Raw genomic sequence first — 13,619 nt, 5'->3', positions numbered from 1 at the left:
AATACACAGGAAGGTATACAAATGCTGCCCGGCATGGGTGAGCACGATTAGGCATCTAGGATGGCGCTCGCAAAAATTTTGGAAGAGCATGAGCGAATGGACCCAGGTAATGAATTCCAGTATTTGATTGAGCGGGGAAAAACGCTGAATTTGAACATGTTAGTACGTCCGTAGTAGGGTATCCAGTTTAGGTCATGATGTCTTATCGTTGATGATCCTGGCGCGAAGTTAATGTAATTATCGTTTGAGAGCCTAATCAAAGAATTGACAATGCAATGCAAGAATTTTAATGATTCGAGACGGCGACGAGAAGAGAGCATGTATAAGTTCAAGAAAGAAAGTGTTGAAGAGGGCAAAAAGTCGCGATCGTAATGATGACATATGAATCGCGCAGCTTTATGCATAATCAAGAACAGGGCGGATAATAGATTTATACATTAGTAACTTTGTGTCTTTAGGAGATCAGGTGAGCGTTCGCCTCAAGCAACCTAATGTTTTAGTGCTTTACTACATATGTAATCAATGTGTTTGGACCATGACATGTTGTCTGTGAAAATGACACCAAGATACTTGGAACGGTTTTATTGAAATTAATGTTCATTTGCCAAGTGTTACACCAATCGCAAAACCTAGAAAACGACTCTGGAATGCGATAATGATCATTAGAAGAGTTAATCGCTTCATATAGAACGCAGTCATCAGCATAGAGACGGATGTTAGAAGAGCAGTGAAGTGGCAAATCTAGTAGAGGTAGTTCGGGCAGTCGCACAGTTAATTAGGGCAGAATAAGTTGTGAGGAAGTCCACATCAAGTATAACGTCTTAAGGACATCGCTCAAGGAGTGCAAATAAAACATGAATTGGGTGACCGGTGATGGTGATGCGGGTGGTGCATATTCTGAGGACAGCGGGAGTTTCTCCATCGGTCACTCTTACAAAGCGGGATACAGCAGGTATGACCACCGTTTTTAGACGACGGCGAAGACCAGAGCTCCTGACAGAAAGAGATGGACATGCCATCAACGTCAACGTCCAGCATACATCGTCGAATGGCAGAGTAACAAGATGGTTTTGAGGCGGAGTCGTGGATGCAGCGTTACCTCCGCGCGCTTCATCCTCTTGTTTTCCGAAGTGAAAGAGCCGCGGTAGCTCAGCGACGTCGCGCAGACTGGTGGAAGGGAGCGGGAGGACGGACGACGGAAATGTTGTGAACGCAACTGGTGGCCTTTAGGTGACGGAGAGCGGCTGCACCATGTCGTGGCATCGTCAGGATTGTGTGGGTGGCCGCAGATGGTGACTCAAAAGGGCCGCGATGAAGGCGGCGAGCATGGGCAAAGGATGGCGTACGTTGCGGGTACGACCAGCGCTTGTTACAGTAGTGAGTAACTTGCATGACGTGGTCGCAGTGAAAGCGAAAGTAAATAGGTCGATCGTAATCAGTTCTCTCGTGAGAATGGTTCTGAGATCGTGGAGCGAACCTCTGATAACTAGGGAACGATGTCGGGGTCCAGGAAGTGGAAGTACGGTTGTCCACAGCGCAAGCAGCGGGAACCCCGAGGTTCTCCCAATGGCTTGGACGAGTGAAACTGCTGGTGCGTTCAAATCGCCGGCGTAAAGGTTGGCAGAGAGGCTGGTTGGAGCGTTCGCTTAGATTTCGTGGCGGTCAATATGCGTCAATTCGGCCGAAGGCGGTGAAAGATGAGATGGCGGCAGCTCTGCACCAGAAGATGTCTCGGCGGCGTTGCCGAACGGGGCGAATGGTTGTTCAATACGGCGGCTCTTGGCCTTCTCGAATATGAGCATCTACAAGCAATGGCCAACAACATTACCTTGCTTCTGTCAAGCTACATGACGTTTGCATGTTTTTAATGTTAGGATCAAGTCGGACAACCAGTAAACCCATTTTCTTTATATAGCAAATCATCCAATCGCGCGGCATTACAAAACAAGCGTCAGCTAGATTTTTTTACCATTATTTAGCAAAAGAACATGCTGAAAACCCAAGTTTTGTTTTATCGGTCTTTTTCGTTCCGTGCTCTACGACGCACTCATACATCTTACGGAAATTTTGTCCTGACAAACAGTCATCTGATTTATTCTATGTGATCCCCTTTGGATATTACTGCTTTATGGGGTGAAACCTAAATACGGAAGCACAAAGCTTTATTGTATTATGCCGGCTTAGCAACCGCTGTGAGCACACCACCAAGCGAGGCCATCGGCACCATAGAGAGGGCTAACGTAGGCATAGCATAGTGTATTCAAGCCTACTCTGCATTTGAAATGCGCGAGAACGGTTTCGGTGGCTGATTCAAATATTTTATAGATTGGCGCTCATAGGTTTCGGGGTTGCATTCGGTTGTTCGTACACAAGCACTCTTGTGTTTCAGCTCCTATGCGAAGCGATCATAATGTGAGAACTTTTTTCAATTCAAGCTGGAGACGACGACGAAGAAGAAACCCTCGTTCCTAGTCACAGATCGGCTGCGTGATTGCTAGCCAGTTACGCAGTGCTAATAACCTCGAACCAAAATTTTGCTTGCACCAATGTGTCCGTGAAGGCGAGCGGCATCGACCAATACCAGCTGACCCTAGAGGTGCGTTTTTCTTTGCCACATTTCGTGACTATATCTACAGCCGCCGTGCGAAGGTTTGCTAGGCTTAGGCGTGTTCCGTGGACGCTAAGTCCAACACCGTCGCTCCGAGAGCGGCCTGCCATACTCCTCGGTGGCTGCCGCTCGTCAGCACCGAGATGGAGCACCCGCTCAAACAACAATGATCGTGGACAATCACATGTGCGTTGAAGTTCAAGGAAAAGAGGTACCACCCGAGGAATACCACAACGGCGCCGGATGGACGCTCGCGGAGGAACGTATGTCGAGGCTGCGCCAGCGGAGTTCCGCCAGCGGCAAGCCCGACGGACCCGGCGGGAGTGAAACAAGGAGGAGGTTGAAATTGAACAAGAACGCCAGAGCCTCGGTCATCAAGGCAGCACGAATGACAGCCATGCCACTGGAAGAAAGCAAAATAGTTGTAAGACCCAGAGGGGGACTGGACATTGGGAAGACCGGGACCACCACCGTCGCTGCGGCCATACTCGCTGCGGCCAAGATCACAAAAGGAAAGCGCCGCGGACACCATCTGCCCCAACACGCAAGAGAACATCACGGTGGTCAGTACACCGAACTAAGACAACGCAGCAAGATACGCTAAAATCCAGGAAATCTCTATTCAATGCAAACCCTACGAAGTAAGCGCATATCGCACGCCACCTCACGACACCGTAAAGGGCATCATCAGAGGCCTCCCCATCGACGCGAGTGCCGACGAGCTAGATAGAAACATCGTCCACGAGAGGAGTTTCCTAGTAGTGGGCGCAATAAGGATTGGAAGCGCGACCACTGGCGATCGTGGTGTTCCAGGGACCCAAGGTACCGAACTTCGTCAGATACGGAGTCAACCTGATACCGTGCTGCCTCTTCGGGAAACAAATCGACGTTTGCCAGCAGTGCGGCCGAGTGGGACACCGCAAGGACGTGTGCCCGACCCCCCGAATCAAGATGTGCCTGGCCTGCGGACTCGCGAACCCTACAGAAGACCATCGCTGTACCCCAAAATCTAAGTTGTGGGGGGTGAACACCCGACCGGAGACCGAACGTGCAAGGCGAAGTACAAGATTTCTACCTAATGCGCAAGCGACAATGGGAGCGACGACAGGCCGAATGGCAGCTGCTGTCGGAGAGCGATTTCCCGCCACTCGACAAGGCGCCAGCTGCGCGAAAGTCAAGGACCCCACCGAGGAACTACGCGCCTAAATCCAGAGACAGCAGCTGCTTCAAGAGATGCCTCAGCAGGAAAAGGTCACCATCACGTGCGCGAATGAGCTGGGTCGAGGCAGCGAAAGTGAACAATATAAGGAACGCGCAGAAAATCATCGAAACCACTAAGAAAGAAGATATGAACAAGGTGCGAGAAGGAAATGAGACGCTAAGACAAGAAAACGCGGCGTTGCGAGCGACCATCAACAACCTCACGAGAGAGATCGCCGAGATCCGTCAGTTGCTGCTATGCAACAACGAGCCTCTACAGAGACCCACGTCAAGCACAAGCAAGACCGAGGAAACAACCACCAACATCCCCAGAGCCAGCCATAGAGGAGCCGGCACCGAAAAAGCGAGCCGTCGAGGCCACGCGCAAGCAAACAGAAAACAATCGCATCAACAGCCTCGAAGCAAAATTCGAAGCGACATTCACCAAATTCAAGCAGCTAATCACGGCGAACATCGCAGCAGTGAAAGCCTTGAAACAAAAAATGGAGACCTACCACGCCGAGAACATGAACAGATTCGCCCACATTGAAAGAACTCTACAGCCGATGGTAAGCCACCCGACGTTTGCGCCCCTCTTCGCGCAACATCCACCCAACCAGGGAGCCCCGTACACGCCAACGCAATCATGGCCGCCAATGCAACATCATCAGCAGCAGGTGTAACGGCGTGGCAGTGGAACTGTCGCGGCCTCGAAAAGAAGAAGGCAGTCGTTCAACAGCATATCGCACATGCCGCGCGCAAGCCGGACGTTATACTATTACAAGAAGCACTAACGGATGCACCATCCCTCGCAGGCTACAGAGTGCACATGGGACCGCCAGACGGGAGAGGCCTGTGCACCCTGGTCAGGAAGGGGCTCACGTTCGTCGAACACGAGCTGCAAATGTATATCAAGATCGAGCACACACTCACCGAAATCATCCCGGGCAAGAAGAGAAAAGGTAGCATATTTCTGCTCAACGTCTACAGCAACCTATCGCAGAGAAAACAGAGATTGAAGACATTACTGCGCAGAGCCAGCACCGCAGCGGGCCGCAACACGCTGATCGTGTGCGGAGACTTCAACGCGATGGACCCTGCCTGGGGCTACAACAACTAAACAGCAAAGAGCCGCGATCTGTACCAATACGCCACGCAACTCGACTTCACCCTCATCACCGACCCGACATATCCGACGATAATCGGTAACTCCGTTTCCCGGAACACCACTCCGGACCTGACGTTCGTCAAGAACGATATCCGGTGCGCGATCACCAGGAGAAACACGGGGACCGACCTCGGCAGTGACCCCACCATCGAGGAAATCGGCATACCAGAACACAATGACACCAGCATCAAAACACACAGATGGATAGAATGGGATGACTTTCGAGACGCCAGAAGCCAGAAGAGAGACGGTGACGACAAGATCGAAGACATCGACTCGTGGACGGCCGAAATCACCAAGAGCGTACGCGACGCGACGAAAGAAATTGAAACGTGCGCGGAGATCGACAAAGTAGACAGCCAGTGTGCGCATCTCATCGAAGCCACGCAGTCGATACTCAATCGCTGGGAGAAACAATGGTTTAACCGCAGACTCAGAAAGAAGGTGGCGGAGGTGACCCGAGCGATCTGGGATCACTGCCGCGCACTCTGCACGCAACAGTCGAACGACATCAGCAACGCGGCAGACGGGCACATGCACAGCGGGAAGATGTGGAACCTGCTGCGGCACCTGCTCGATGAAACCAAGTCCAAGTCGCACCGAAGTGAGAGACTCGTCGTGCTCATACATCGGGCGGTCTCTTTACACGGCGCCGACGAAGTCACCAGGCGCATTAACGACAAATACCAGCTGACTACACCCACCGTACAACATGCGCCGTACGGCGGCCTACCTAACGCGAAGCTCGATCGTGACATCGACTTCGAGGAGTCACGCGCGACCCGGCACGACCTCAACAGCCGGTCGGTAGCCAGCCTGTACCTCGTCACAAACAAGGCGCTTAAGAACCTCGACGACGGCTCGATTGAGAACCTCGCAAAGTACAAAAAGTGCTGCAGAGGGCGCGCTGCCAAAGCTGTAGAAGACCGCCAAGACCATCCTGATCCCCAAGCCGGGGAAGCCGCGGCACATGGATAACCTCCGCGCACATCTCGCTCACGTCCTGGGTGGGCAAGGTGCTGGAGCACGTCCTGCTCGACAGGTGGCAAGACTGTACGGGCTGTACCCGACCATCGTGATCGGCTTCAGACAGCACCTAAGCACGCAGGACGCGATGCTCCAGCTCAAATACCAAATCGTCGTTGATGGCGGCAGCGCCTGCGACAACAAAGCAATCCTAGGGCTCGACCAGCAGAGCGCCATCGATAAGGTGAAACACTCGGCGATTCTGTCCCAAGTCTCCAAGTTCAACATGGGTGACAGATCCTACAACTACATCAAGGACTTCCTCACGGACAGGACCGCCGAGTTACGAGCAGGCAACCTACAGACGCAAGAGAAGAAGCTCGGGAGCACCGGCACACTGCAAGGATGGGTCATTTCGCCGATTCTGTTCAACCTGGTAATGATTGGAGTGGCCGAAAAGCTCGCGGACATCGAAGACGTCAGGCACACCATCTACGGGGACGATATCACGCTGTGGGTGACCAGTGGCAGCGACGCTGACATCAAGGGCGCGCTGCAAGCTGCCGTCGACGCAATAGAAGACCAGCTGGAAGGCACCGAAATGAGATGTTCGCCGAGCCAATCGGAGCTTCTCATACTCCCACCTACCAAAAACAGCAGCGGCAACTCCAGACAACGCAAATATGAAAAAATCAGAATCGTAACCAAATCCGGCAATGTGATCCCCGAGGTCGGCAAATCCGAGGCATGGTCATCGAAAAGCACGGAAGAAACGGCGGAACTTTCACCCATGTCACGGCAAAAGCAGCCAACGCGCTTCTACTTCTCAAACGAGTCGCTTCCCAGAAGGCTGGCATGAGAGAGGAGAGCCTAATTAGGCTCGTTCAAGCCTTCGTTATCAGCCACGTCGCGCAGGTTGCAGCCTACTACAGATGGCTGTAGCACGAACGTAACAAAATCAACATGATCATCAGACGGGCGTACAAGACGGTGGGCCGCCTCTTCGAGTCCACGAGCACGACCCGCTTTTTACAACTCGGGATACACAATACGCTCGAAGAAATAGCCGAAGCGCTATGGACCTCTCAACTGGAGCGGCTGTCCATGGCCAAAGCAGGGAGGAAGATACTGGACAATCTGGGAATAGGACGCTCGAACGAGGGGGAGATGAAGCTCCCCGTCCTCGAGGAGGTCGACGTCAGACCAGAATCGACCCCATACCAAAGAACATGAATCTCGAGTTCAACAAGGGAAGAAAAGCGGCGAGGGCTAAGGCTCTCATCGACAAGTACCCCAACGACGAGCACGCGCGATACGTGGACGCGGGTCGAATACGAACAGAACGCCTTCGCAGCATTCGTCATAGAGGCGTCAACCGGCGCCACAAGGACGGCAGCGAGCGCGAGAAGCGCCGGAGTGGAACAAGCGGAGGAGGTAGCCATCGCCCTGGCCATTGCCGACGCAGACTGTCACACAGTGCTGAGTGACTCAAGACAGGCGGTGCGAAACTTCGCCAAAGGCCAAATCTGCAGGGAGGCCGAGCGCATACTTCGAGCGGCCAAACTACAAGACAGAAAATGAAGAATCAAATGGTTCCCGACGAACGCGGGCGACGCGTCGGAACGCACTGGGAACCACAATGAAACGGTGCACGCAGCAGCGCGAGCGCTAACCAACCGCGCCCCGGCGACAGACCGTCCGACGTGGTTCGGAACCAAGGGCCGCATGACGGACTACAACGAAATCACGAATGCCTACCGCCTGGCTGGCACGACTCTCCGACCCCCGCACCCGAGGCTGAGTCGAGCGGAGGCGGTACTACTGAGACAGGTCCAGACCGGATCGCTACTAAGCCCGGGACTGATGCATCGCATGTACGCTGAGGCATATCTGACTGATAAGTGCAGTCTACCGGAGGGAGACGACAGATTACGCGCACATCTTCTGGAACTGCGTTAAAAATGCAGAAGCAAAATCAAGAGTGATCCCACCGCGTCTCGAGGTAGCGGCGAAGAGCTACGACCAAGACGAAGCGCTCGGGGCCGTCCAGCAGGTCCTCGGAGAGCTCGAAAGGCAGGGACCCAGCGAGCCAGCAATGGCGAGCAGGGTCCCTGCCGTAATCGACAATCTATATCGAAGCGTGCCGAAGGACACACGCAACTCCTACACGGTTCGCCCCCTTAATTTCGCGGAACATGAACCCCGCGCACCATCAGCCCAGAAGCCTGGCACGCGGATCGTTCATCCTGCGCGAAAAATGTGATAAGAAGATCCTAGCCTGTTTGGTAGACGCGGCACAGTACCCGACCAGGAAGCCCTTCGTTGCCACCACGATCAATAAACAAGGTCAAGTCACAAGCGCTCTAACATTCAAGACCCACAAGTCCGAGATAGCAGGACAGGTCGACATCGCACTCTGGTGTGACACGGCCGCAGGTACGCGCAAGGCTTGAGAAAGCTGGGACCTTAACATCTACGTACCTAAATGAACAAGGCCTCAAGATCTCGCCAAAAATGCTCATTGGTCGCGTTTAGCCGAAAGATAATGAAATACAATGTCTCTACCGACGTGCCGATGTCTCTCTGCCGTAATCGACAATCTATATCGAAGCGTTCCGAAGGACACACGCAACTCCTACACGGTTCGCCCCCTTTCGCGGAACATGAACCCCGCGCACCATCAGCCCAGAAGCCTGGCACGCGGATCGTTCATCCTGCGCGAAAAATGTGATAAGAAGATCCTAGCCTGTTTGGTAGACGCGGCACAGTACCCGACCAGGAAGCCCTTCGTTGCCACCACGATCAATAAACAAGGTCAAGTCACAAGCGCTCTAACATTCAAGACCCACAAGTCCGAGATAGCAGGACAGGTCGACATCGCACTCTGGTGTGACACGGCCGCAGGTACGCGCAAGGCTTGAGAAAGCTGGGACCTTAACATCTACGTACCTAAATGAACAAGGCCTCAAGATCTCGCCAGAAATGCTCATTGGTCGCGTTTAGCCGAAAGATAATGAAATACAATGTCTCTACCGACGTGCCGATGTCTCTCTGCCGTAATCGACAATCTATATCGAAGCGTTCCGAAGGACACACGCAACTCCTACACGGTTCGCCCCCTTTCGCGGAACACGAACCCCGCGCACCATCAACCCAGAAGCCTGGCACGCGGATCGTTCATCCTGCGCGAAATATGTGATAAGAAGATCCTAGCCTGTTTGGTAGACGCGGTACAGTACCCGATCAGGAAGCCCTTCGTTGCCACCACGACCAACAAACAAGGTCAAGTCACAAGCGCTCTAACATTCAAGACCCACAAGTCCGAGATAGCAGGACAGGTCGACATCGCACTCGCGCTCACCGACCCAACCACCACCCACGTCTACAGCAATCCACGCTCGGTCGTCAAAGCCTTTCAGAAAGGAGCAGTTGCAAGCCAAGCACTACAAATAATCAATAGATCGGCATCGCTGCAGAATCACACCATCTGCTTGTTCCCAGCACACCTCGAAGAGATCAAGGACGCCCCTCGCAATCTCAATGAGATGGCTCACAGGAGCGCCGCAAGATCTAACCCTCCGCGACGCCACCTATTCTGGTCGTGACCATCCCAGCGAGAATCACGACCCTCCCTCCAAATACAACGAGATCACAAAGCACTTTTATTAGACCGCAGAATATACAGCACACCTCACAATAAGTTCACCAGGCCTCAAGCCCTCACATTCAGAATGTTTCTAACAAACACGTACCCCACGCAGAACAGACTACATCACTACATGCCTGACCTATACAAAATATCATATTGCGAAAATCGCCGTAGCACACTAGACGCACATCACTTGGTGTGGACGTGTGGTCGGACCCACACAAACAAGGATCAATACTCTGCCAGGCTACAAGAAGCATTGCGCAGCACAGACCTGGCGGAGCCGTTCTGGGCCCTCCAGCGAGACCACGATGCGGCCAGGGAGTTAAAACTCCCGGTACCAACTTGGGAGTAGCCCGCTCTATGGGAACTTCCGCCCAGTAGCTCGCAGGACCTTTAATTAAAGTTATTCCATCCATCCATGAGATTCGCCATCGTGCTGAAGGAAGTTACCGACGTACTAAGTCAATTTTGGATCTAAGGATAGCCCGGCGAATGCAGAAGAAGATACAATGCCGCATTGATAAACTAGTGGTGGTGATAATTTTGTGCGTCGCTAGACCCCTGCAAAGCGCTATCTCAAATATGGAGAACTGTGCGAAGTCTACGTTCTGTTCCGGAACAGCGCTTTCCCCTTAAGGCCCTAGCACTATTCCAGCACCGACAAGACATTGATGTGGCGGAAGACATCTGTTTTATGATTGCGTGCCAGCCAACTTGCACAGGTTCACTTACATAGAACCATATCTCAGACTAACGAGGTTGACGAATGGATCAGCCTTTCAGAACGCCAGAGCTTGACGCGGTGTTCGTCCTATGCAATCGGTCGTCGTCGCCTGGCCCGGATGATATATCTTCTCGTATACTATGTCACCTTGGTGAACGGGCATGAAGTTCGCTCTTTAATATCTATAACGAGTCCTGGCAGAACGGCAAGGTTCCACAGGATTGGAAGATCAGTCGCCTGGTACCACTTCTTAAGCCTGACAAGTCTCCCCTGGAGATTACTTCATACCCACCAATTGCGCTGGCAAGTTACATTGGAAAGCTGATGGAGTCAATGAACCTCGCCAGACTTGAGTGGCATTTCGAACACTACGAAATCTACCCAGACGCCGTGGCTGGCTTTCGACCTCACCGATGTTTTATCGACAACGTTATCGATCTGATAACCTGTGTTCAACATCAAAAGACGCGTAAGAGATCGGTAGCGATGTTCCTAAATATAAAAGGAGCCTATGACTACGTTCTTCATGACGCCATACTTGAAGCATTGGAATCGGTGGGCCTAGGCGCTCAGTTATGCCGCTGGACACGCAGGTATTTACCTAGGTGGACTCGTTAACACTGAAGCTGGCCCAAACTCGCAATATTACACGCACCAAGGCATTCTGCAAGGCGGTGTCTTGAGTCTCACGCTCTTCAGCCTTGTACTCATTCGTCTCGTGGGACGACTGCTGAACACGCTCAAAGTATCTTGCATGCTGATGACATCAGCGTCTGGGCATCTGGTGTGACACGGTCGCAGGTACGCGCAAGGCTTGAGAAAGCTGGGACCTTAACATCTACGTACCTAAATGAACAAGGCCTCAAGATCTCGCCAAAAATGTTCATTGGTCGCGTTTAGCCGAAAGATAATGAAATACAATGTCTCTACCGACGTTCAAAGTATACCTTCTGTCAGGACTCACCGATTCTGAGGCATAATCATCAATCGTGACCTCTGCGAGAATCCTCAGGCGGCCTACCTAAACAAGCGCCTGACGGATCTTCTAATGTGCTCAAGCTTCTTGGAGGAAAAGCATGGGGTACTTACGTACATGCAATGATGCAACTATACAAGACGCTCTTTCTCGGGCATTTGCGACGCAGCTTGCCTGTGCTGACGAACACATGCAGAACCAATATCCGTACACTCGCAAGCGTCCAGTCCCAGGCAATTACAGTGTGTCTGGGATTGCCATGATGCTCGTCAACAGCTGAAACAATTGCGATTACAAATGACTTCCCAGCCAAGACCAATATATTCATGGTAGCGCTCCGAGCACACGTAAGACACCTCGCTCGAGCCCCTGCCCATCATCTAGCCTCTCTGCACGAGGATCAACCACGTGCTTTTTTATCAAACAGTCCTGTCCCATTATGCACACCTTCCACCAGAATATACAGCTCCAGCGGGAGGTCCGATTCCCCCATGGTGCTTGCCTCAAGCAAAAGTTCGACTAATGGTAACAGGAATACGAACAAAAGCACAACTCTCGTCTACAGCACTCAAGCAGCTTTCAATGCTCTTGGTGTACGGGACATACAACGAGCACTACCATCTATTTACTGACGCTTCAACCAGGATGAATGGGTCTGCAGGATCAGTGATCTTTCCTGCAAAAACATCCATGGTAAAAATTCGACTACCTCACCAGACTACAGCGACTGAGGCGGAACTCGCAGCTATTTGTAGTGCCGTTCGCGCAATTTCTGATGAATTACCCAAAAAATGGAGCGTGTTCAGCGACTCCAAGGCTGCCCTTCATTGTTTGATTTCTGCCATACGCCGCGGACCACACGAACAACTAGTTCTAGAAATCAGACTGCTGCTTCACCACCTTGTCGAGCAAGCACACGACATGACGTTGCAGTGGATTCCAAGCCACTGTGGCATAATGGCCAATGAACATGCCGATGCAGCAGCACGATCTACGCATGATGCGAGCTTGCAAGACTCGATACCATTCTCATGTACGGACGCAGCAACGAAACTTTGTGAGCTTGCAAATGATGCCATAAGATCTTTACGGAACACACCAAGCTTGAAGCACACACATCTACACCGACTGTGCCCGTCTCTTAGACTTCGACCCCCATCTGGACTCTCTCGACTCGAGACAGTAGTACTTCGCCAACTGTGGTTTGGTGTCGCTTTCACCAGATCATTTGCCTTCCGAATCGGTGTGAATGAGAGCGCGGCTTCCAGTCACTACGGCGGAGAGGAGACTATATAACGCTTACTTTGTCACTGTCCTAGATACAACGTGCACCGGCTGTCGATAGCGGCCGTATTGGGACGCCTTGGCGACAGGCCACTTTCAGAACACACAGTCTTGGAATGCCGACATGAACTGTCGTCGCACCGAAATTTGATGCAGGCTTTGTTGACCTTTTTACGTGGCAGGGTCCTATTAGAAAGACTATAATTATCGCGTAATTTCTTTTTTCACGCCTTACTCTTCTTTGCTTATTTACTTCCCCTTTCCCTTCCCTTTGTCTAGGGTAGCAAAGCGGAGGCTTGAAATCTGGTTAACCTCCCTTCAATTTCTCTCAATTGTATCTCTCTCTCTTAAGAAAGAAAACATGATACCACACCATGTATTTTGTTACACTTTATGTGACACGAAAAAATGACTGATTAATTTTCTTCAGGCAATAAAATATGATTCAACCATTGTACAACATATTTTTTACTAGAAGCTAGGAGATAATTGTGCTTTTAGTGATATGATAATTTAGGCGTGAATATGGCATGCTCGGGTTGGATAGTTTCTGAGACATTTCTGTACGGCTGTTACCCCATTTTAGAATTGTTTTGTAAAGATTAAAGGTAAAGATTACTCACACTGAAGATCTTTCTCTGTTTACACTAGCACTAGGTTCTCAATTCAGAACTAGCGTATAACTTACAAAAGGTGCAAACAAGCTATGTTTCTCTAGGCCTTGCGACAACAGGTTTGTTCTGACAGAAAGAAGGCCGTTTCTAGTTAGAGATATATTAATGGCAGATTAAATGTACACGGTATGCGAAGACCATTCTTCTATAGATTGGCCTTTTCATCTTATTAGAAAGTGCTAGCTTTTTGTGCTGTCCATTAGGAAAGTTAAATTTAGAACAAAGTTTCTCTAAAAGAATCTGACATTAGTTGTCCTAATATTGTGTTTTCTCTTCATATTTCAAACGACCTTCTACGACGAATGTGAAGTACCGAGTGAAATTAAGCCATTAGAGGTAAGTTCTGCTTCGTGGTTCTACAAAGCCC

General features: G+C 51.3%; 1 protein-coding gene across 3 annotated transcripts in view; it reads left to right on the top strand.

Moving 5' to 3' along the window:
- Positions 1–13,619, top strand: part of LOC142584182 (uncharacterized) — a 174,080-nt gene that overhangs the window by 75,451 nt on the left and 85,010 nt on the right. For all 3 annotated transcript variants that reach the window (XM_075694349.1, XM_075694348.1, XM_075694347.1), the window contains one exon: positions 13,563–13,588. In XM_075694349.1, coding sequence (XP_075550464.1) covers positions 13,563–13,588 — 26 coding nt within the window. The remainder of the gene's footprint in view (positions 1–13,562; positions 13,589–13,619) is intronic.

This window comes from Dermacentor variabilis, chromosome 6, assembly GCF_050947875.1.
Source record: "Dermacentor variabilis isolate Ectoservices chromosome 6, ASM5094787v1, whole genome shotgun sequence".
NCBI classification, from domain to species: domain Eukaryota; kingdom Metazoa; phylum Arthropoda; class Arachnida; order Ixodida; family Ixodidae; genus Dermacentor; species Dermacentor variabilis.
The sequence above is the reverse complement of the archived record's forward strand: the minus strand, read 5'-3'. Positions and strand labels throughout refer to the sequence as shown.